Source organism: Bombyx mandarina, chromosome 28 (genome assembly GCF_030267445.1).
Source record: "Bombyx mandarina strain Sakado chromosome 28, ASM3026744v2".
Taxonomy (NCBI): domain Eukaryota; kingdom Metazoa; phylum Arthropoda; class Insecta; order Lepidoptera; family Bombycidae; genus Bombyx; species Bombyx mandarina.
In genome coordinates, this window is record NC_143233.1 from 2,689,148 (window position 1) to 2,711,003 (window position 21,856).

At 36.8% G+C, this 21,856-nt stretch overlaps 1 protein-coding gene across 1 annotated transcript in view; it reads right to left on the reverse strand.

Annotated features, from left to right (window-relative positions):
* Positions 1 to 452: 452 nt before the first annotated feature.
* Positions 453 to 21,856, reverse strand: part of LOC114243351 (EGF like, fibronectin type III and laminin G domains protein pikachurin) — a 145,854-nt gene continuing 124,450 nt past the window's right edge. Inside the window, exons 9-18 of the mRNA XM_028174807.2 lie at positions 19,833 to 20,257; positions 16,524 to 16,601; positions 13,350 to 13,495; positions 12,000 to 12,231; positions 11,231 to 11,325; positions 10,342 to 10,692; positions 8,920 to 9,063; positions 8,291 to 8,377; positions 6,867 to 6,970; positions 453 to 6,151 (exon numbers count right to left, since the gene is read on the reverse strand). Of these exons, the coding sequence (XP_028030608.2) occupies positions 5,991 to 6,151; positions 6,867 to 6,970; positions 8,291 to 8,377; positions 8,920 to 9,063; positions 10,342 to 10,692; positions 11,231 to 11,325; positions 12,000 to 12,231; positions 13,350 to 13,495; positions 16,524 to 16,601; positions 19,833 to 20,257 (1,823 nt within the window). The 3' untranslated portion in view covers positions 453 to 5,990. The remainder of the gene's footprint in view (positions 6,152 to 6,866; positions 6,971 to 8,290; positions 8,378 to 8,919; positions 9,064 to 10,341; positions 10,693 to 11,230; positions 11,326 to 11,999; positions 12,232 to 13,349; positions 13,496 to 16,523; positions 16,602 to 19,832; positions 20,258 to 21,856) is intronic.

Sequence of the window (21,856 nt, forward strand, 5' to 3'; positions counted from 1 at the left end):
CTTTTTATCGACCGACAGTCTGCAAAGCCCATTTGCATGTTACAATTGTGATACATATTACCCCAGACTTCTCAACGGTCGCCTTCGTAGATTATCGACTGATTTGGTGGCGTAATAGTGAATCCCCTGACTGTAGGCTGTGTTAGTGCATTAGATTCTCACTTCGAGTGCTTAATATCTTTATTTTTGTATATATAAACGTATTTAAGTATGTATTTGGAGCTAAAAGCCAGTATAGTGTGTGATTGTTTATTAACGAGTGTGGCGGTAGCGATTATAGAACACAAAATATTCGACAGATGCCTGAATCTCGCTTACATTTTCAAGATAAGCTTACATATATACGGGCTCCGAAGAACAACAATCGGCTTATCACCCGCTCGGCGGTAGATCTTCCCTTCGTCGTAATTTCCACATGAGAGAAATAGAGGAATTAATAATACTCACTAGGGTTCGGTTTTCATTAAATTTTATTGATATAATTTTGTACAAATAACGGCATATAGTACATCGGACAGGTTTCACATACAAAACTAATGCTAGACAAAGCTATATGTCACAAATACGTTAGCGTCAAAATGGCGGTCACCTTGAAATATTAAAAACGGAATTGTCAAAATATGATTATTAACTATAAAATTAATTATGGCTGATCCATATAAATTACATTTATACGTATTTCAAACGTAGTAAATATAAATTATAATAATATGGTTTGATTAATAAACATTTTCGATTTTACATATAGATTAAGTAGATTGTGATCGTTGTTTGATTATGTACGAATTTATGATTTCGAGTTCCGTTAAATATTGCATAATAATGTGAAGATACAATATTATTTAAATGTATAAAATACAATGGAGTATTGCAAAGTCGATAAGCTTACTCTTGAGTGACTATTAGTAAGCCTATCTATTTCAACACTCTAACTTTTCCCGCCAACTCTAGTTGTTAATGTGTTGTTGTTAACCATTTACAATCACATTAATAAAGACTATGTTATCAAATAAAACAAAAAGAACCTATGCTTAATAACATAGAATTTGTCTTTGTTTTTACGGCTGCTCTGACTAAATAAAATGTATCGCAAATGTACTCTCGGAAGTGTTAATGAGTTTTGTTTTTAGTTTTACATTAAATTTCAAGGTAATTACGCCATTTTAACACTAACTAAAAATATCTACGTATTATATATTTATATTGATACACCAAATAAATTGGTATTGGAGTTATCATTTTATATTAAAAACAGTTTCTTATCAAAAGCGATTGGATGTAATTTTTTATTTTCAAAAAAAGTCTAAAAATCGTCCTCTTTGTGTTTGTTGAAATGTACGGCTAACTTATAATTTTGATGTGAAACAATTGGAGATTGAATGTGGTACTAGACTGATATTTATTTTTGCGACACATTTTTTTCTGTTTATGTTTGAATGAGTTGAATGAGATCGGAAAATAATCGATAAAAGAAATACTAATGAAATAAGTCATTCAATTGGACGTAGTTAGGCAAATAGTACGCGGGTTCATTCACCTCGGACAATACAAAACTTTATTTACTGAAACTTTAAATTGTTTGATCTTTATTTTTATTTATTGTCACTGAATGCTTGAATGCTTAGTGGCCGAAATATGTCGATCATGATACGTACATGCGCCGATTTGCAAGACGCTGTAATACTAGAAAAAAAACTACCATGAATGACTATGTATATACTATAAGTTTGATAAAATTTAGTAAAATTTTCTGTGTTGCAAGCTCAGAACTTCTTGCCGATTTTTCAGTGTAATGGGATTGCATTTTAAATCACAGTTATGATAATTTCAAAACGCCTATAAAGACCTTATTGAATAAAAACTTTTTAATTTTATCCTGATACACTTTGTCAGATTCGTCATTCCTTACGTCATTGTCGTTTGGGTATTTTCTGCTTAACTACGTCCTCCCTACCAGTGTCGTTGATCACACAAAAACACTACATGATTCAGTGCGTGCATTTCGAAGTTCATTGAAAAATCGATTTTTTTTCGATCATTGAAAGATCGATTTTTTTTCTTTATGATGCATCGAATAAACTAACAAGCAAGACAACCTACAAAACCTTTTTAATTGTAATTAATAGGTATTTAAAATTAAAAAAAACTTATTTACTGAGATCATTTAACTTATAGTAAAATTACATAATAATGCTTTGTCTTCGTGTTTAAAAGGAAAACAATTCGCTTCTAAATATGTATATTCACAATACGCATTGCAACTAAGTGCTTATATAGATGAGCTGCGGAATATCGGAGTGATAAAGGTTATTTTGTCAAAATAATGAGAATATATATGAGGCCGTCAACGCAAAAGTGGCCTAGTCCACAATTTTTTTTATATTCAAGCTTATATGTATATTGGAATTTATTTAAAATATAATAAGTTCAAAACCGGCCTATCCATAGATAACAGATGGCTTTGTAAACATTATTTTTGCGCTTAGTTTTTTTGCCTACTCAAATTAAAATTCATGAAAACTTAAACCTCATTGCTCCATAATAACTATGGTAAGCTTAAGCCACTGTTGCGATGACGGCCTTATATAATATCAGGGTAGTAGGGTATACCGCACTGTTATTGGCACGTCGGTCCGCAAGTATTTCTACCTCAAAATAAATAGCACTCTACTTCTTTTTATTGGAAGATTATTTTATGAGTCTTGTTACTATGAAGAATATAATTTCTTTCTATTACTAATTACTATGCTCAGTTTACAGTTAATAATTTCTGACAGTGGAGAGTGGGTTTTATATTTGGCAAAAATCGCTGCTAGAAATATACTTTTTTGTGTTTAAACAATCGATATCAAGTATACAGTTTTACATTAATTATTTAAAGAAATATTACCCTAAAAATGTTGTAATGTTTATACAATAGAAGTGAACGTAGCTGGAGCGTTCAGTTTGATAATTCTAAGCCTACCCAATCTTTCGTCTCCAATGTGAAGGATTGTATTCCAGTGCCAATAATTGTGTGGTTTACCCTATTCGACTTCAATTGCTTTATACTTTAATATCACGAGAGCCAGATAGTCTTATGCCGAGTATGTATATCGGTTGCACTTATTATTTTTTTAATAAAAAAAACAGCTATTTACATTACCGTTGGTTTTATCATGTCAAATGTTGTTTGGAAAGATAAATGGATGCATTCGAGATATAAAAACGAAAAAAAAAACACGGACAACATATAGATATGTACGTTATTTTGTAAATAATTGTCGCACCCTGTCGAACATTGATAATTGACGAAATTATTGGAGTAAATAAAAAACCCAGGGTGGGGCTCGCAGGGCGTGCTTACATAGAATACACTTTACATACGTTTCGACCATTCAATAAACTGACAAATAATGTCAATGATAATGTCAATAATTAAATTGGATACCTTACTGTGTTCACACAATACGGACATAATGGTTGATTTCGATAAACATAAAAAAAAAACCTTTTTTTTCTTAAATTGAAATGTGTGTATCTAAATCATAATTATTAAGTAGTCGAAGCGTTAATAAATTCTTTAGTTTAATTTATTTATACATACAAAGCGCATATCCCAATTATACTACATACGTTATTTAATATATATATATATATATTATGCTATGATACACATTTACTATAACTATATTATGTATAGAGAACAGTGCTGACGTTATCTTTGGAAGGGAGATAAATAAAGTGCACATTTATAAGATCGTTTAATCAAGTAGAAAGCTAAACAGATTTAATTATTTTCATTTCTCAACCGAACAATACTTTAAATAGTTCAAATATTAGCACACTCACTTGTATTTTTGATGATTTTTATAATCAAACACGATTACAAATATGGACACTGGTAATTGGAAATTGTCGGGTAGTTCGCTTAATGAATTATTTGGTACGTAAAAAATGAAACATGATGCTGTGGGATGCGATTTCGCTAGCTAAGTCTGTTTTACTAATAAACAGTCAAAATAAAAGACATGTTGATTCACGGGTCACCAGCCGATACTACACAATGTCCACGAGTGTATTATAGTTTGCTACAACTGGACTTTGATTCCACTTTGATTAGACGATTTAAAAATATTGTGAGTTCTACGAGATTAGTTAATCGATAAATTTCATATTACTTAAACTCTTATTAAGTGGCAAAATCAAACTAAATAGTACGTGTTAAAGTTGGCGCAACAATATAAAGAATTCACCTCGTAAATTGTCCTCCAGGAACGAAGGAATACATTGAAACAGGTAAGAGGTAAGATTTTAATTAATACCTTTTGAAATGAATCATCTAGACATAATGATAGAACAGAGAATTCGTTTATAAATATAATATGATTTAATTTCATTTAATAGTATCTTTAGAAGTCTCGGCAGTGTCATAACGACGGTGATTTTAAGTAACAATCAGGCGGTAAACTAAGTTGTCTATAAAGTAAATAATAAGTCTTCCTTAAGTTACCTATCTTAAACGCCGACCCGTGAATCAACGAGATTGAAACAGTGAAAGAAATATTACAAAAACAAAATATAATAAACACGTGCAAAACACTCGTAGACAATTCTAAAATTTGTTTTCATTTATAACATTAGAAATATTCTTCTCATTATATAACTACTAGATAGTAAAGCACTTTGAAAAGTTATTCCATCTTAATATGACAAAAAAAAAAGATGGCCGTCATCATAATTCCTAAATGTTTTTGGGTATTCGAGGAATCTATTTGATGTTTAATATCTTAAAACATATTATTAATAACGGGTCAATTGAAATGATTAATGTTAAATCAGAATACACAAAATGTTTTTCTGGTTCAACAATAATTTATTAACGTTGTTTGTTACTAAAATATAATTCTACGATTGTAGGTAAATAAATTCGTATTGCAACACTAAGGCTTCTGAAATTTGAAAAACGAACGTCAAATGGAAGTCGCAGCGGGACAGCGGCGTCCATTGAACCGAGCGAGAATCAGTTTAGTTTGCTTAGTGCGAATTTTTTAACTTCTCGATCGCGTAAAGTTTAAGTTAACATTAACGTTAAAAAACTCGCACTAAGCATACACTTCACTTAATTTCCGGGTGTTTCATAAATGAAGCCTTGTTCTTAAAATGATTCGACTCTTGACAACAAAACGCATTTGAGTCGATGCGTTACCCAGGCGGTCTCGTGTTTTTTTTGTTTTACGACAATAAACATAAATTAATCGAATTCAATCAAAAGTAATTTTTAAATTATATTCGAAGTGTATACGGCGGATTTAAATTTGTTAAAACTTTGAACTTCGAATCCACTATTCAAATATTGTGATTGTTAAAACAGTGGCAGCACTGGCGACCCATTTTTTTTTTGTATTATCACCGAGACCGTGAGAAATAGGAAGGAATAAATATATCCTAACAGGTTTTTGGGATTCTTTATAAACCAAAATTTTATTATTAGATTAGGATGCCTATATTATTCACACAACTGAAACTATATGATTTATTCTACAAGCATTGTTACTCAGTGTTAGATTGCTGATCGAAATTCGACCATAATCACTGACACCTCATGATTTAAATTAATTTTAATAAAATAAAAAAAATCGTTAACAGAAAACAGTGAGTAACATAATTAACATAGTAAACAATCTATGTGTGATAATAAAACATGCATTACCGCCGTTAAATCTAATCGACTCATTTATACAAGTTATTTTTAGAACAATCACTTTTTATATAAAAAAAACCTAAGTTGCAATGTTACATTAATCTGATATGTTACTAGCGGAAATTGGGATTTGGTCGCTGTCGTAAAAAAATTATAAGGTAATAAGCATTCGTCAGCACAATGCTGACCGATCGATAAACGATTACGCTGACGGACGCTCAAAAAATCCGTAACACATATTTCTCACAGTTGAAAAGAAAATCTAACCCACATTCTTATTTTATTTAAATTAAAATCATAGCTCTTTTCACGGAGCGCATCTGCCGACATTGTTCGTAATGGTGTGCGGGAGTTTTGACAGTGAAAGCGGAATGTCAAAGTCACCACTCAAAGATATCTGTGAGACGCAGCCGACCAAACCGCTCTTGTATTTACCTTTAGTGTTGACCTCTATCGACGGTAAGCCACCTGTGAACATTTAGCGTTAATTAGACACCGCCTAGCAAAGGTCAATGACCCTACTAGGTGCCTCAGTTGGCAAGTATGACATGCTCTAATCAAACTTTAGCCCCTTATTTTATCAGTTATTAATAACGTCAATTTGATTTTGCTTAAGAAAGAGATGAATCAAAGATGTCCGATTAAGACACTAACTATACTGTAACTGAGACCTTAGAACTCATATCTCAAGGTGGGTGGCAGCACTTCCGTTGTAGATGTCTATGGGCTCCGGTAAGCACTTACCACCAGATGGGCTGTGAGCTCATCCACCCATCTTTGCAATAAATAAATAAAAATACAGAATCTTCGCTGTTGAGATACTACCAAAATGCGTTCTGTGAAATCATCATCGAAATTAGCACAGTACAATATCTAGCTATCTCTGTCGCACGTCCTCCTTGTTACGGCAGTGATGTCACGAAACCATAGATTTTTAACCGCCTGACATATAATCATAGCACCAAATTCCAAAGGTACATTACGCCTTGTATTTTAAACAGAAATCATTTTTGTGAATCATTTTTATCTGTCAATAATATTCGTGTTTCTAATTCGATGGTCGATTCAGCGAAGCACTTCTCCAGCTAAGGCTAGTGTTAGCAAGCTCTCTCAAGTTGAGCCCGTGAGCTCACCTACCAAAAAATGGCCACTTTACAGATAATAGTATTCGTCACGTACTCACCTATATACAAACCGTTCTCGGTGTTGAGCTGTTTGTGTTTCCCGGGCGATATGTTCCCGACCGACCCCAAGCCGTCCACCTCCAGAACGCCTGCCTGGCGGTTCCTGGAAGCACCGAGTCAGACGAGCTTGAACTAGAGGAACTTTTAGAAGTCGTCGTGGCCTAATGGATAAGACGTCCGGTGCATTCGTATGTAACGATGCACCGGTGTTCGAATCCCGCAGACGGGTACCAATTTTTCTAATGAAATACGTACTCAACAAATGTTCACGATTGACTTCCACGGTGAAGGAATAACATCGTGTAATAAAAATCAAACCCGCAAAATTATAATTTGCGTAATTACTGTGGTAGGACCTCTTGTCAGTCCGCACGGGTAGGTACTACCACCCCGCCTATTTCTACCGTGAAGCAGTAATGTGTTTCGGTTTGAAGGGTGGGGTAGCCGTTGTAACTATACTGAGAACTTAGAACTTATATCTCAAGGTGGGTGGCGCATTTACGTTGTAGATGTCTATGGGCTCCAGTAACCACTTAACACCAGATGGGCTGTAAGCTCGTCCAACCATCTAAGCAATAAAAAAAGAGCTTTATGATAGTTAATTTAACGTTTTTACATGAGCCTGAAAAATATTCACTTTTAGAAATCGAGCACACCCGGAATTTCTTATGTTTTTATTTGACGTATTTCTAAACCATTTAACACGTATTTAGTTTATTAGTATTAGAAATTAAAAAAAATAATAATTACATAGCTTTTCGGGTCATCCCAAGTCTATTTAAATCTCAGTTTCGTGAAAATAAGAAAAAAAATCGTTTGGCTAAAAAGTCGAGTGACCACAGACAGTGCTGGATTTTATTTAAAAAAAACCGTAGTCGAATTGTTGTTTTTTTTTACTGTATCCCGCCGGCATAACCATGCCGTATAAAATGTGAATAAATACAAATTAAGTTGGTTTTTCAGATAAATTTCTGGAATAAATATTAATGAAATTGACGACAAGCTGAAGCAAGTTGATTGGGTAGTGCCTTATAGATCGCTACAAAAACATATCGATTTTTGGTGTCGTTTTATAATAATTGTTACACTGTTTTCATTGTAGCCCTTCGGTCCGCGGACATCACGTGCAATAATGAGCTTCATTGCTCTAAAAATGTCCTAAGCTATTACAGGTGGTAGAACATCTTGTGAGTCCGCACGGTAGGTACCACCACCCTGCCTATTTCTGCCGTGAAGCAGTAATGCGTTTCGGCTTGAAGGGTCGAGCAGCCGTTGTAAGTATACTGAGACCTTAGAACTTATATCTCAAGGTGGGTGGCGGCTTTACGTTGTAGATGTCTATGGGCTCCGGTAACCACTTAACAACAGGTTGGCCGTGAGCTCGTCCACCCATTTATGCAATAAAAACAAAATTTCTCGTTACCTTGTAGCCCGCGCTCTGTGCCACAAGCCGTCGTCAACTTTGGTGCGGTTCGCTATGATGACCACTTCGCCACTGCCCAAGTCGTATCTGAAAGAAAATTATGATTTGAAGGCTACGGTTGGGGTGAGGGGGTAGGGAAAGGGGGGTTGGGGGCAGGGCGCTTGTGATCACGGGCTATTAAAAAGTTTGGTTTATCAAACTATATAACTATAAGCGCCAAGACTGAGGAGTAGCATTCTCTTCTCGACCGATTGTTTTATTGGTTTTATAAGCTTTCAAAGAGACTTCGATATTATTATTAACGTTAATATAAAAAGCAGAGTTACTGAGATGTTCATCAGAAGAGATGTATTAATTGAAGTCGTTGTGGCCTAAAGGGTAAGACGCCTGATGCATTCCAATAACGAAAATCAAATTAATTGAGACTGATATTTCAGGTTCGCACCAGCTTCGATTCTACCGTCTATGGTGTCATTAGAGTAGCCAAAGACAAATTGAGAAAACAGCGCAATATCGTGAAGACGAAACTACCCTCAGACATGAGGAGCATGGCTGAAGAAGGGGTCACATATAGGTATAATACGGTGGAGCTACCAATTCTCGTGTTACATAGACGACATTATTGTTACCTGAAGACGAGTACAGAGCTCTCGACGGCGAGCGAGAGGAAGTCTCCCGGGGGGGAGAGGGGCGAGCGGCCGCTCCACACCAGCAGGCCGTCTGACGTCACCGATCGGAAGCGGATGTTTATGTCGAGCGTGTAGCTCAGTAATCTGGAATCACGGTTTTAAAAAAATTAACAACATGAGACTTAAGTCGAAAAATGTATAGGCAAAGTTACTTTTGGGACTGAATCGATAAATATAATAATAATAATATAATCTATAAAAAAAACCCACCTCGACCGGGTATCCGTAAATGGATTCCCCGACGTTAATAAAAGGACTGAATCTCGAATAAAATCGTTTAAAACAATAAAATGACATTTAAAAAACGCAAATTCAAAACGTGCAATTAATTAGTTTTCGTTAAGACACTGTCATGGAGGCTTTGCATTGGACGCTTTACCAGCTGTATAGTTTTATAGTTATCGAAACGAAACCGCCAAGAAAGATGGTAAGTGTTCGAAACGACAGAAATAACAAAATTAATGCGTAATTCAGTCGTAAAAGAGGTTTTCATTATGACAATGAGATATCATCATCATCGTCATCCTAAAAGATATGACATGACATGACAATGAGATATCGTCATCATTGTCATCCTCATAGTCTGCTACTCTTGACAGAACAGTGGTGGCCATGTCAGGAATCCTTGATTATTATAGCTTCGACAGCTGTTCTCCATATTTAGCGAGCTGAGGCTTGGTGCACGCACTCCTTAACTGGGATTTTAGTAAGGCTTTATCAAGATATCGTAAGTTTCTGTATTTGACAGAATTCTGGCTACAGTAAATATATATTCTATCTGAAACGCCACTAGAGGGTATAGTTGTTTGTTTTTAAGGAATTTTATGACCTGGTAACTAAGACCTTTAGGTCAAGTCTTATTTTAATTGATATTCTTATTTTCATGAAAAATGATAATATGGAGTAAAATGAAATGAAGATGATTAATTTGAGACATTAATCAACTGAGATGAATTAAAATAAAATGAGAGGAGATGATATGGGATCAAATATAATCTCAGTAAAATGGTGGTAATTTACTGAGACTTTTTCAATGGACTATTTGTTGGATCCCGAGAAGCTACGTCCAGCGGCTTTGTTTCATTTTCCCACATTTGTGCACTTTCACAGATACTAAACAGTTAATAAACCACCGTTATTACACATTTAAACCTGAAGAAACACTAAATAGACAAAATAAAACAAATCACACAACTTCACTCCTCACGTTCCCGCCAAAAAGTCCCGGTATAGTTGTAATTCACGTTAATTACATGGGTGGACGAGGTCTCGGCCCCCCGGGGGTCAAGTGGGGGACCGAGGGGTTGGGGGGTCGCCTACAACGCCTCCCCACCGGCAGTTCAACCTAAAGACTAGTATTACCTTTTCATGGTCTCGTCGTCGTCGATGTGTATGAAGCTGTCAACGCCGCTGAAGCTTGGGTACGAGTTCGTGTCCCCCCAATTAATTTCGTTCGCATTCAAGTACTTGACTTGCATGTACGTGTCGCCTGCGGACAGCACCTGGCCCCCTTTAGTGTAGTAGTCGTGCTTCTTCATGGAGTACTTGGTCTTGTAAGCCTCGTGGGCCCGACTACGTTTCTTCGGCTTCGTTTTGTGCGTTTTCAGTTTGAAGCCCTTCTTCGCGACTATCGAATGGCGTACGTCCAGTTCTATCTCGTTGCGCGGGTACACCGGCATCGGGTCTAATGTTTCCTCGCACAGTTTCCGGTCCCTGAGAACGGAGCGGAACGCTAATTAATAATTCGAAAGGAAATCGCGAAATCTTATTCTGGTAAATCAGTGTGCTTAGTGCGAGTTTCTTAACGTTCTCGATAGGGTAAAAGTTAAGCCAATTTTGTATGCAGTTGGAACAGCGCCCCTAGCGGCAAACGTAGGCAAACGATCCCATTCCATACAAATATGAGCTAACTTTTACGCTATCGAGAACGTTAAAAAACTTACACTAAGCACACAGTTCACGCGTGTACAGTACCCGCCGACGAATATTGCACGTGGAGAGACTGATGGTAGGACGTCTTGAGTCCGCACGAGTGGGTACCCTCTCATATAACCTCTATATAGCCTATTGAAATAGCCCCATTTCAATAAGGCGCGGATTAGTGGCTCAAACTGAAAGAATTTGCTAACACTGGCCCTAGCAAGAGCAGTGCTTCGCAGAATCTACCACCGGGTAGGAATCGCGACCCACTGAGAGGACCCGGCGAGAAACTCAGTGGGTTAAATTCATGGATAAGCTGAGTTGGACTCACGTGCACGTATTGTTGTGAGGCTCGTCACAATTGTCCACGTTGAGACCACCGAGAGCCGATGCGACCACCGATAGCTCCTCATCGTTTATCACCAACTGTAAGCGCCGAGAGAAGTATGTGTCAACACGTAAAAACATCAGCTTTCGTTGAAGCACAAAGACAATTCTTCGAACGGTCATTTAAAACGTTATGGTTTTAATCATTTCTTTTCTCACATTTCGTTCAGTTATACATATATCCTATTTATGTAGAAGCACACAAATTAAATTATAAATCAAATACAGTTTAAATTTCAGCTGGTAGGTAACGCTTTTTTTAACGTTTTTTTTAAGCGCTTATTTTAGACAGCAGCCCCAACACTAGTTCTAATGTGTAACGCGCCAATAAAGAAACGAATCTAAAATGGCGGCGGCGATAATGCGCTCTCACTCTAAGCTATTGCTGTCTTTAGTCACACACGGCGCGTACTGCATGCAAAAAAAATTATCAGTTCCGACTTTGTTGTTGAGTTCGAATTTTTCACTTTAGAGTTGTGCGACTTAGATGACTGGCAGCAAAAGTGTCTACGCAAGTTGCATCCCAGATGAGACACCTCCCCCTCTGCCAGGGCATAAAGTAAAGTATATTCTCATTTTATATTTTCTTACAATAAACACCTTTTCTTTCTATCTTTCTGTTTATTTGTTGACCTTACCATCTGTCAGTGCAAGTACATAGACGCCATTTTCGATTCGTTTCTTTATTGACGCGGCTTATACTGTAAGTTTACCTGTCCAATGCATCCGCTGAAACTTTTCCGCAGAGCCAACCTCGGCGGAATGGGGTGGGGGGCGCCCCCCAGCAGCATCGGCTTGTGCATCGTGAGACGTCTGGACGTGCCGCGTGACGTCACAGCGCGTGACGTCACTCCGAGCGCGGTCCTCACCCGGAGGGTCGCGTGTCTCCCCGACCGGCTGACGGACACCCGGTGCCATTCATTAGGCTTCAACGGGAACGCCGATCTGTTCAAATGGCAAAGATAACCAGGGAAATTTGGTACGTGATGTTTATTTTTTTTGAAGTCGTCGTGGCCTATAGGATAAGACGTCCGGTGCATTCGTGTTGAAGCGATGCACCGGTGTTCGAATCCCGCAGGCGGGTACCAATTTTTCTAATGAAATATGTACTCAACAAATGTTCACGATTGACTTCCACGGTGAAGGAATAACATCGTGTAATAAAAATTAAACCCGCAAAATTATAATTTGCGTAATTACTGGTGGTAGGACCTCTTGTGAGTCCGCGCGGATAGGTACCACCGCCCTGCTTATTTCTGCCGTGAAGCAGTAATGCGTTTCGGTTTGAAGGGTGGGGTAGCCGTTGTAACTATACTGAGATTTTAGAACTTGTATCTCAAGGTGGGTGGCGCGTCTACGTTGTAGATGTCTATGGGCTCCAGTAACCACTTAACATCAGGTGGGCTGTGAGCTCGTCCACCCATCTACGCAATAAAAAAAAAAAAAAAAAATTTTTACTGTCCCATTTTTTTATAGCCTAGATAGGTGGACGATCTCACGGTCCATCTAATGTTAAGTAGTAACCGAAGCCCATCGATATTTACGACGTAAATGTCGTCATCCACCTTGAGATAAGACTTCTAAGGTCTCAGTACAATTACAACGGCTGCTCGACCCTTCAAACCGAAACGCATTACTCCTTCACGGCTAATATAGGCTCGGTGGTGGTGCCTACCCGTGCGGACTCACAAGAGCTCCTACCACCAGTATATGAATCAATAACCCGCCATTAAACGGCCGTCTGGTGTAGTAGTCTGGTAAGTGACATGGTCACTACACAAGGGGGTCGCGGGTTCGAATCCCGCCAAGGGAAGATATTTGTATGATAAATATAAATGTCTTTCCAGGGTTATGGGTGTAAATTAAATATATGTATGTGTATAATAAAAATATTATATTTATTTCCGTTATCTGGTACTTCTAACACAAGTTCTTTACGAACTTAGCACGGGACTAGTTAACGTGGCGTGATTGTTAGTAAATATTTATATTAATTTTTTTATTTTGTTTATTATAAATATATTAAAATTTAGAAAATTCGCGAATGTCATTTACAATTTTACCTCACGAGAGCGATCCCTGAGCCGAGATCAAAGGCAAACTCCACGAAGTAGTCCCTCAGGTGTAACGAGAAGAAATCTCCATCGCCGCTCGCGCGCTCCGAGTCGTACAGCACCAGACCGTCCCCGTTTGTGGGCTTCAGTGTTAGCTGGAGATGAAGTTGGAATCTATACTAATATATAAATCTATACTGGTTTTTACGGATGTTCCGTTATAACTACTGAACCGTGCATCCGATTGACTTGAAACTTGGTATCTATGGAGAAAATACATGTACTTAATGGATAGGCTCATACTTATATGAGTGTTGGACTCCCTACACCAGTTGCGGGAGCGTTAATGATGAGAACCTTTGTGGGGGTGAGAAATAATAATGTTAATTTTAAATGCCCAGCGGACGGGTACAGCTAGTATTATATATAAATTTTAGAAAATTATTGAACAATCTTAATCAGAGTTAATATTAACTCTAGCATCGTTTCCTAGAGCCATTTTAACGGCCGTCTGGTGTAGTGGTAAGTGACATGGTCACTACACAAGGGGGTCGCGGGTTCGAATCCCGCCAAGGGTAGATATTTGTATGATAAATATAAATGTCTTTTCCAGGGTTATGGATGTATATTAAATATATGTATGTATATAATAAAAAAATTACATTTATTTCCGTTATCTGGTACCTGTAACACAAGTTCTTTACGAACTTATCACGGGACCAGTTAACGTGGCGTGATCGTTAGTAAATATTTATTTATTATTATTTATTATTATTATTTATAGTTCCGAGAAGAACCGAAGGAATGAACTCCACTCATTTTAGGGTTTTTTTTTGTGATCGTAATTGCCTACAAATTACTGCACAATAGTCATACTCGATCCGGTAGATCGAATGGTAAACAGTCAACGTCGTCCTAAACACGTCATTACGGATCCTCCCGATCCATTAACGGTGCTTTTAGGTACCTCAAGCACCGGTCACCGTCCTTGTCGAACCTGTCGCTTGCGACGAAGGGCTCGACTAGGGAATTAACCCACAGACACAGCCCACTGAGTTTCTCGCTCTAGGTAAGAAAAAAAAGCACAATAGTAAACTGAAAAAAAAAAATAAAAAAAAAAAGTTTAACTTCGATAAAAGCGCAACATGTCTAATTCTTGGCCTGATCTTATTCTTTCCGGCCGACCTAATAAATTAATGAAATTAGCCAACTGCCGGTTTTTTTAAAGATTCATTTTGTTGAATGCGTTACCTGCTATAGAACCAGTTGATAAAGAAACGAATACTAGTAAACTCAAGAGTCTGTGCTACTTGGTCTTGGAGTCTTAGTGGTAGGACGTCTTATGAGTCCGCACCGGTATGTACAACTGCCTATTTCTGCCGTGAAGCAGTAATGCGTTTCGGTTTGAAGGATGGGGCAGCTGTTGTACTGTTAAAAGGCCTTACAACTCATGTCTCAAGGTGGGTGGCGCATTTACGTTGTAGATGTCTATGGGCTCCAGTAACCACTTAACTCCAGGTGGGCTGAACTGGGCTGCGAGCTCGTCCACCCAACTAAGCAAAAAAAAAATTTTTTCTTAGAAAGAACTTAGAAGAAATACACTGAAAAGTAAAGTTTGAAATAGTATCGGTTTTTTTTACCATATTGATTATGCGTTTTCGAATAAGACAAGAATTATTTTGCGAATAATGACGACCCCGTGATTTTTAATCTATCAGACACAAGGACCGTTTTCTTCATAAACACAAACACAGACACACAATCTTCCGTCAAGTTAAAGCTCGTGAAAACTTCAACAATGACTAAACATTAAATAATTATAACTTTAAGAACGTCCGACGACGCTTCGCCTGTATTTTTTCTCGGCAAAAGCTTTTAAAAACGTTCCGAAAGTTTTCTTTAAAAATTACAGAATAAATTCTTATTTTTCGTTTTTTTTCTTTTCATAATGATGTCGGTGTTGGAAGAAGTAAATAATGAAGTTAATTCATGAGTTTATTAAGAGTTTCTTACTTCGGGGAGTTCGTGTTTTAAGAATCCCAGTCTTGTAAGATGCTTTTTATATGGTAAACTGAATGATGGAGCACCGTGAATTATTGACGCGTCAACCCTTAGAAGTTCTCGCCGGATCTTCTCAGTGGGTCGCGATTCTGATGTGGTATTAGATTCTACGAAGCACTGCTCTTGCTAGGGCTAGTGCTGGCAAACTCTCTCAGGTTGAGCCCGTGAGCCCACGGCTACTGGTCTGTGCGTACTTTGAATACCCCCTTAGGCTACCAGAGGTTTGGTAGGGAAAATAAAATTCGCGCGTTAAGAACGCAGCGCTGGAGATAGCTAGCACGTGTACCTATGTCTCGAACTGTTCAACAAAAGTTACCATTCTCGAAGAAAGATAGATGTAATGAAATTCACGGAGAAATTACGAATACTAAAACATTTTGTGGGCGTTAGAAACGATTCCAAAGTTATTTAATGCGCCCACAATATAAATATTTAAAATGCACTTCTTCTTGTTTAACCAAATAACTATAGTGTTATAAGCATATCAATACATCATATATGCATATCATACAGTAGAAGACAAGCGACCACAACATCGCGGCATCGGTGACTGATACGCTGAGTGGCTCAGGGTCTCATTGAGAATACTGAAGGTCGGGCGGAGCGTCAATACCACGACCACTAATCGTTGGTAGCCTAAGGTGCTATTCTGACTTCACGCGGACCCGTAGGTGAGTTCACGGGCTCAACCTAAGAGAATTGCTAACACTGCAAGAGCAGTGCTCCGCTGAATCTACCACCGGATCGGAATCGCGACCCATTGAGAAGATCCGGCGAGAGACTCAGTGGGTTGTGTATACATATTTTTTTTTTAAAATATTCATTTTTACAATCAGTATTATAACGTAACAATTATTACAACATTGAAATGCCCGGAGCGAGCAACTCATTCTCACTTTGTGCAATCTTCTAGATAATCATTGACTTTATTGCACAGATGTTCTTTAATAGTTTTCTTAAGCCCATGTATATGTAGGTTCTGAACGTCTTGTGGGATTTTGTTGTACAGGCGCACAGACAAACACCCGAATGAATTTCGTATCTTATGTAACCTACTCATCGGCACAACAAGCTTGTGTTTGTTCCTAGTATTTCTATTATGCATGTCAATAGATCACAAACCTGAATGTCGAGCCAGGACTGAGCCGAGTTCCCGAGGCCTGGCAGCCGGAGATACGACGACCCGTTGAAGCGAGGCACCTATAGGACACAACTTTATTTACGTATTCCTTTTTAACCCTTTCGCTGCCATGTAGATCACCAGTGGCGCACTGAAGTAATTATGTCGATTTCTGTCTTTGATCTTCTTACTAAGGAATATCTAGTAAACTCCAGGAAATACGAATCCGAAGATACTAAGAATGAATCTATTTCTAAGAGAACTAAAAACTAAAACATACATTAACAAACAAAAGGCATAGTTACTGGTGGTAGGGCCTCTTGCGAGTCCGCGCGGGTGGGTACTACCACCCTGTCTATTTCTGCCGCGAAGCAGTAATGCGTTTCGGTTTGAAGGATAGGGCAGCCGTTGTCGCTATACTGAGATCTTAGAACTTATATCTCAAGGTGGGTGGCGCATTTACGGTTATAGATGTCTATGGGCTCCAGTAACCACTTTACACCAGGTGGGCTGTGAGCTCGTCCACCCATCTAAGCAATAAAAAAAAAGTTACGTAATCCAGGCGCGTAGTAACAGAAATCCACATAATTACTTGAGTGCGTCGCGTAGGGCACCGGTGACCTACATGGCAGGCAAAGGGTTAAGGACTTTTTATTTCAGAATTCACAGGCCGTGATTAAACATTGACAGGTCCTGTGCAATACGCCATATGCACTGAAGTAGGAAACCTATGGAAATGAAACGTCAACAAAAAATGCGTGCCACTGTGACGTCATCTGACCACAAAACATGGCGGTTTTAGTGCTGTACAAAAGATTTCAATGCTATCAGGTTTTATCGATAAATGTTCTTGGCTCATTTTATTTTAAATATTATTGAGTATTATTTATTTGTAGAATTTATACTTTAATGGGAAGTAAGTAGGTATATTGTTATGTGCAAATATGATATGATTTAGATGTGTGAAATCTAAGACAAGTTCGTCCTTCGAATTTGCCAAGTAAACGATATGATGATTTTTAAAAGTTGCTACACTGATTTTATAAAGTTGTCGTTTGTCGCAAAACATAAAGATATGGCGTAGTACAGTGCCATCTGCCCATTTCTAGCATGCTAAATGTTATCGTATTTTGAGTACGTGTTTTTCTTAGACTATTACAATCTATTTTAATTGTTTTGCTGACTCTTAAAGTCCGTAACACACTACCGCAGCGCACCTCAAGGAAGGTGCGCCGCACCATTTGAATCACTTTCACTTGAGAGTGATTCAAATTGTAAACTTATCAAGGGACCGCGTGAAAAAAAAACACCTACAGAACATTTATTCATTAATTACAAACGTCATTCCTTGTGACTTCCTCTCTAAAATTACTTAATTATTAAATATTAAAATTTAACGAATTTACAATAGTGTTTTACTCACTGCGGAATAAAACTATTTTATTTAAATAGTTCCGAAGAGATTTTGTCGGTAGCCTTTTTCCCGAAATATTTAAACAGAATGTCTAAATATGTTTTGATGACATATTTTAAAGAGGTATTTATGATTAGTGTCATGATCAATAGATTCCGACCGAAAAATGATGTCCGATTTTTCGGATGAGGGCTCCATAATGAATTTAAATATATATAGATAATAGTTTTGGGGCATCGACTTTCTTGAGATCCTATAAAATACGTTTCAATTATTATTTTTGTATGTTTTAAGCATGATAAAATATGAAATTTTATATAAGCAATCATATTAAATCGATATCAAAGTCAATAAATAATGTACAACCCAAAACAGACGGCCGAACTGACGTGACAATGACATTTGGTGCGCTCAACATGGCGGATTTTCGGCCTCATTAGACGGAGACGGAGATATTTACGTATATTCATGTTTCATTTTATGTACGCACTGAAATACTGTTATATTGTTTTCCTGCGAGTTAAAGTGCTGAGTAAGAACGAGATAGATATATGTTTATGTATGTGCCTTCAAAATGGGTGCTATTTATATAAGCAATTGTACGTATAGAACAATATGTCGTGTCCCTACTATAAAGGTCTATGGCCATATGACATTATTGAATAAACTTAATGTCAAGGGATAAAACAGTCGCCATTTTCGTTTTCTTTTTTAGCATTTGGGCGCCAAATAATTTCGTTTATCACAATTTATCTATTCCGTGAACAACTTTTATAGTCGATTTTTATATTTTACAAATTTTAATATTTTATTTTCATATAATATAATATCGTAACAAGAACATGTTAAATAATATTGTTTATAATGTAGATAACCGCCAAAGTTTATAACCTATCAAACTGATTAATTACATTTTATTTAATTCATTTAATTTAAAATTTATTACTTTTTTACTGAACATCTTCAATATGAAATTATGAAACATAACAATCACAATGAATCTAAGGATAGAAGATTTTAAATACGCGTCTGTAAATTGTAAATTATACGAAAGATTTACCGAAAACCATTGAAAGTTTCGTGAATTACCTACACTTTGTCTTTCGTCTTTGGTTTATTTTTGGGAGTTTCTCTAATACTTTGGAAAGTTTTTAACACAAATAAATGATTTATACAAAAACAGCTATATCTAAAAGGTTTTTTAAATTTTAAAATTTACAAATTCCTCAAACTTCTTTTTCGTTAATGGGCAAACGAAAACACTGATCATCTGATGTCAAGAGGTAGCCTCCCTAGTGTGGGCTCGACTTACATCTTTACCGACAACAGTTGTAACTTTTTCTATAAAAAAAACTTTGATCGGTGCGGAGGTTTCGAGAAAGATTGAAAAGAAACATTAGACACTAGATTATCTATGCCTTTTTAGTATTTTTATTTTAAACTAGCGACCCGCCCTCGCTTCGCTTCGGAAACATTAAAACACACATGAAACCAAAAAAATAAAATAAAAAAAAGTAGCCTATGTTCATCAGGGACAATGTCGGCTTCTAATGGAAAAAGAGTTTTTCAAATCGGTCCAGTAGTTTCGGAGCCTATTCGAAACAAACAAACAAACAAATCTTTCGTCTTTATAATATTATAAGTAATAAGTATAGATACTAAATCAAACAGATAATCTTGAACCATCTTGTCTATTTTCAATTAGCTACAGCGATCGAAATAGCTATAGTTTACTCTCATAAGTTTGTTTGGCCACCAATGCGAATAAATTTTAGGGCATTTTATCTTACTGTTACATAAAGTAGACAGCGTTTGCTATTTCAAAACTAAAGTAATATTATACTTTTAAACAAGAAACAAAAAAAAAGTTTGCTGATTTTACAATCAACGCACCAACCTTCAAATCCAATGTGATTTCACATTTGACACCCGCGTACCCTAATGGACACAGGCAAACACCGTTGACGCAGCCGCCGCCATGATGACACTCGCAATTATCATTATCTTCTTTTATCGTTTTAATCCCATCACTTTTTATATCGTTTTCATTACCAGCCGCTAATTTATCGTTCAGAATATTGGTTTTAGTGTGTATTTTGGTTGTATAATCGTAGAGCGATGGAACAACGGAGTTATCAAGTGTGTTTTGATCTCGGGGGTGCATTTCGGGATCTCTCATAACGAGGTCGTTGTCCTCGAAGTGTACAATGTCATTAATGTCGTAAATAGCTCGTGTTTGAACGTCGTTGCTGTGTTTCGAGACTCGTATCGTGGTGGCTTCGTTTGTGGGCCTCCATGGCGCTAAAGTTGGCGCGCATTCACCTGTAAAAATGAAGGTTAAAATGGTAAATATGGATAATTCCACTACAGACTTATTACATACAAGCGGCACGCTCCGGCTCCGCTCGGGTCTTTAACAAAAAATTTAACGATATTTGACGTCGTTTTTTTTTTTTAAAAATAACATTTATTGCGGCATAGCTATAATAGTTAGACATATGCTGTCGCGACACTTTTTGTAAATAATAATGTGTTCTACAAAGTCGTAGTACATTATTTTATTCTATCATCAATAGTTTACGCAGTGCACGCGATGTAAAGAATATTTTAGGTATTTTTTTTACACCTTGGGTTACATCATTAGAGTTTTAGTAGGGATCCCTAATTTTTTCAAAAAATATTATAGCCCATGTCACTCGGGAATAGTGTAGCTTCCAAACAGTGAAAGAATTTTTCAAATCGGTTCAGTAGTTTCAAACAAATCTTTCCTCTTTATAATATTAGTATAGACAGATCGCATAATGAGATATTAACCACAATACTGCGATTTAGCTGATCCTGCTTTGAAATTATTTCTAGTTATGTAATAATATTATGCTGTGTTAGCATGTTCTTCAGTCAATACGCTAAATTTAGAGACATTGTTTTAAAATTCGCTGATTAAAAATGCAGGGAAAATCTGTTTAAAAGTTTATATATAAAACAGACAGCCTAAGTACTTATTTACTAACCATGTCAGTATAAAAAAACAAAACGGCGATAGGAACTCACTCAAAAGCTCCAATAGTATTATCACTAATACTATTATTGTACTCAGGTGGCATAAAAATTTTCATTAGTTCAGGCCAATATTTTGGCTGTAATGAAACGTCAAGCCCAAAGATAATTAAACGGCAATTTAATATAAGACACATAAAATTAAAATCAGTAAGTGATTCCATTATATTGTCACAAATTTAATTTCTGTTTCGAAATTAATTGCTTTTAAGTTATTTGACAAAGCAAGCGAGCAGCAGTTCTTTTGTTCGAAGGTAACGCAAAAAATAATAGCTTGTGCAAATAAAACTAAATATCTTTTATGGTACGCTATTTACTAAAAAACACTAAATTTAGTATACCTGTAACTATAATACATTTACAGTTTATTATCGCTTTTTTTAATGTCATTTATATTTTCGACTAAAGTGGAGTGAAGTCGTTTGTTACCACGAAAACTGGAAATATTGGAAACGTTTCTAATAACAATCTTACTACTTTTAACTAGATTTGTTATACAGTCTTAAGAGTTCGGGATTTGTTCTAGAACTTTCGTGTTGGAAGTTTAGTTTTACTACCGCGTCGTAGTGCTGTGTTTTAATTCAACGAGATGTGTGCAATGTAGATAAGCCTTTAGCGTATATCTATTGCTAAATATTAGAAAGGAGATATACATTATTAAATACTTTTTTCCCCTTACCTAATCGTTGGTAGCATACGGGGCTATTCCAATTATTCTCAGACCGGTAGGTGACCGGGCTGAACCTGAGAGAATTTGCTAACACTAGTCATAGCAATAGCAATACTTTGCTGAATCTATCACCGGATCGGAAACGCGACCCACTGAGAAGATCCGGCGAAAAACACAGTGTATTGTGTCTATGG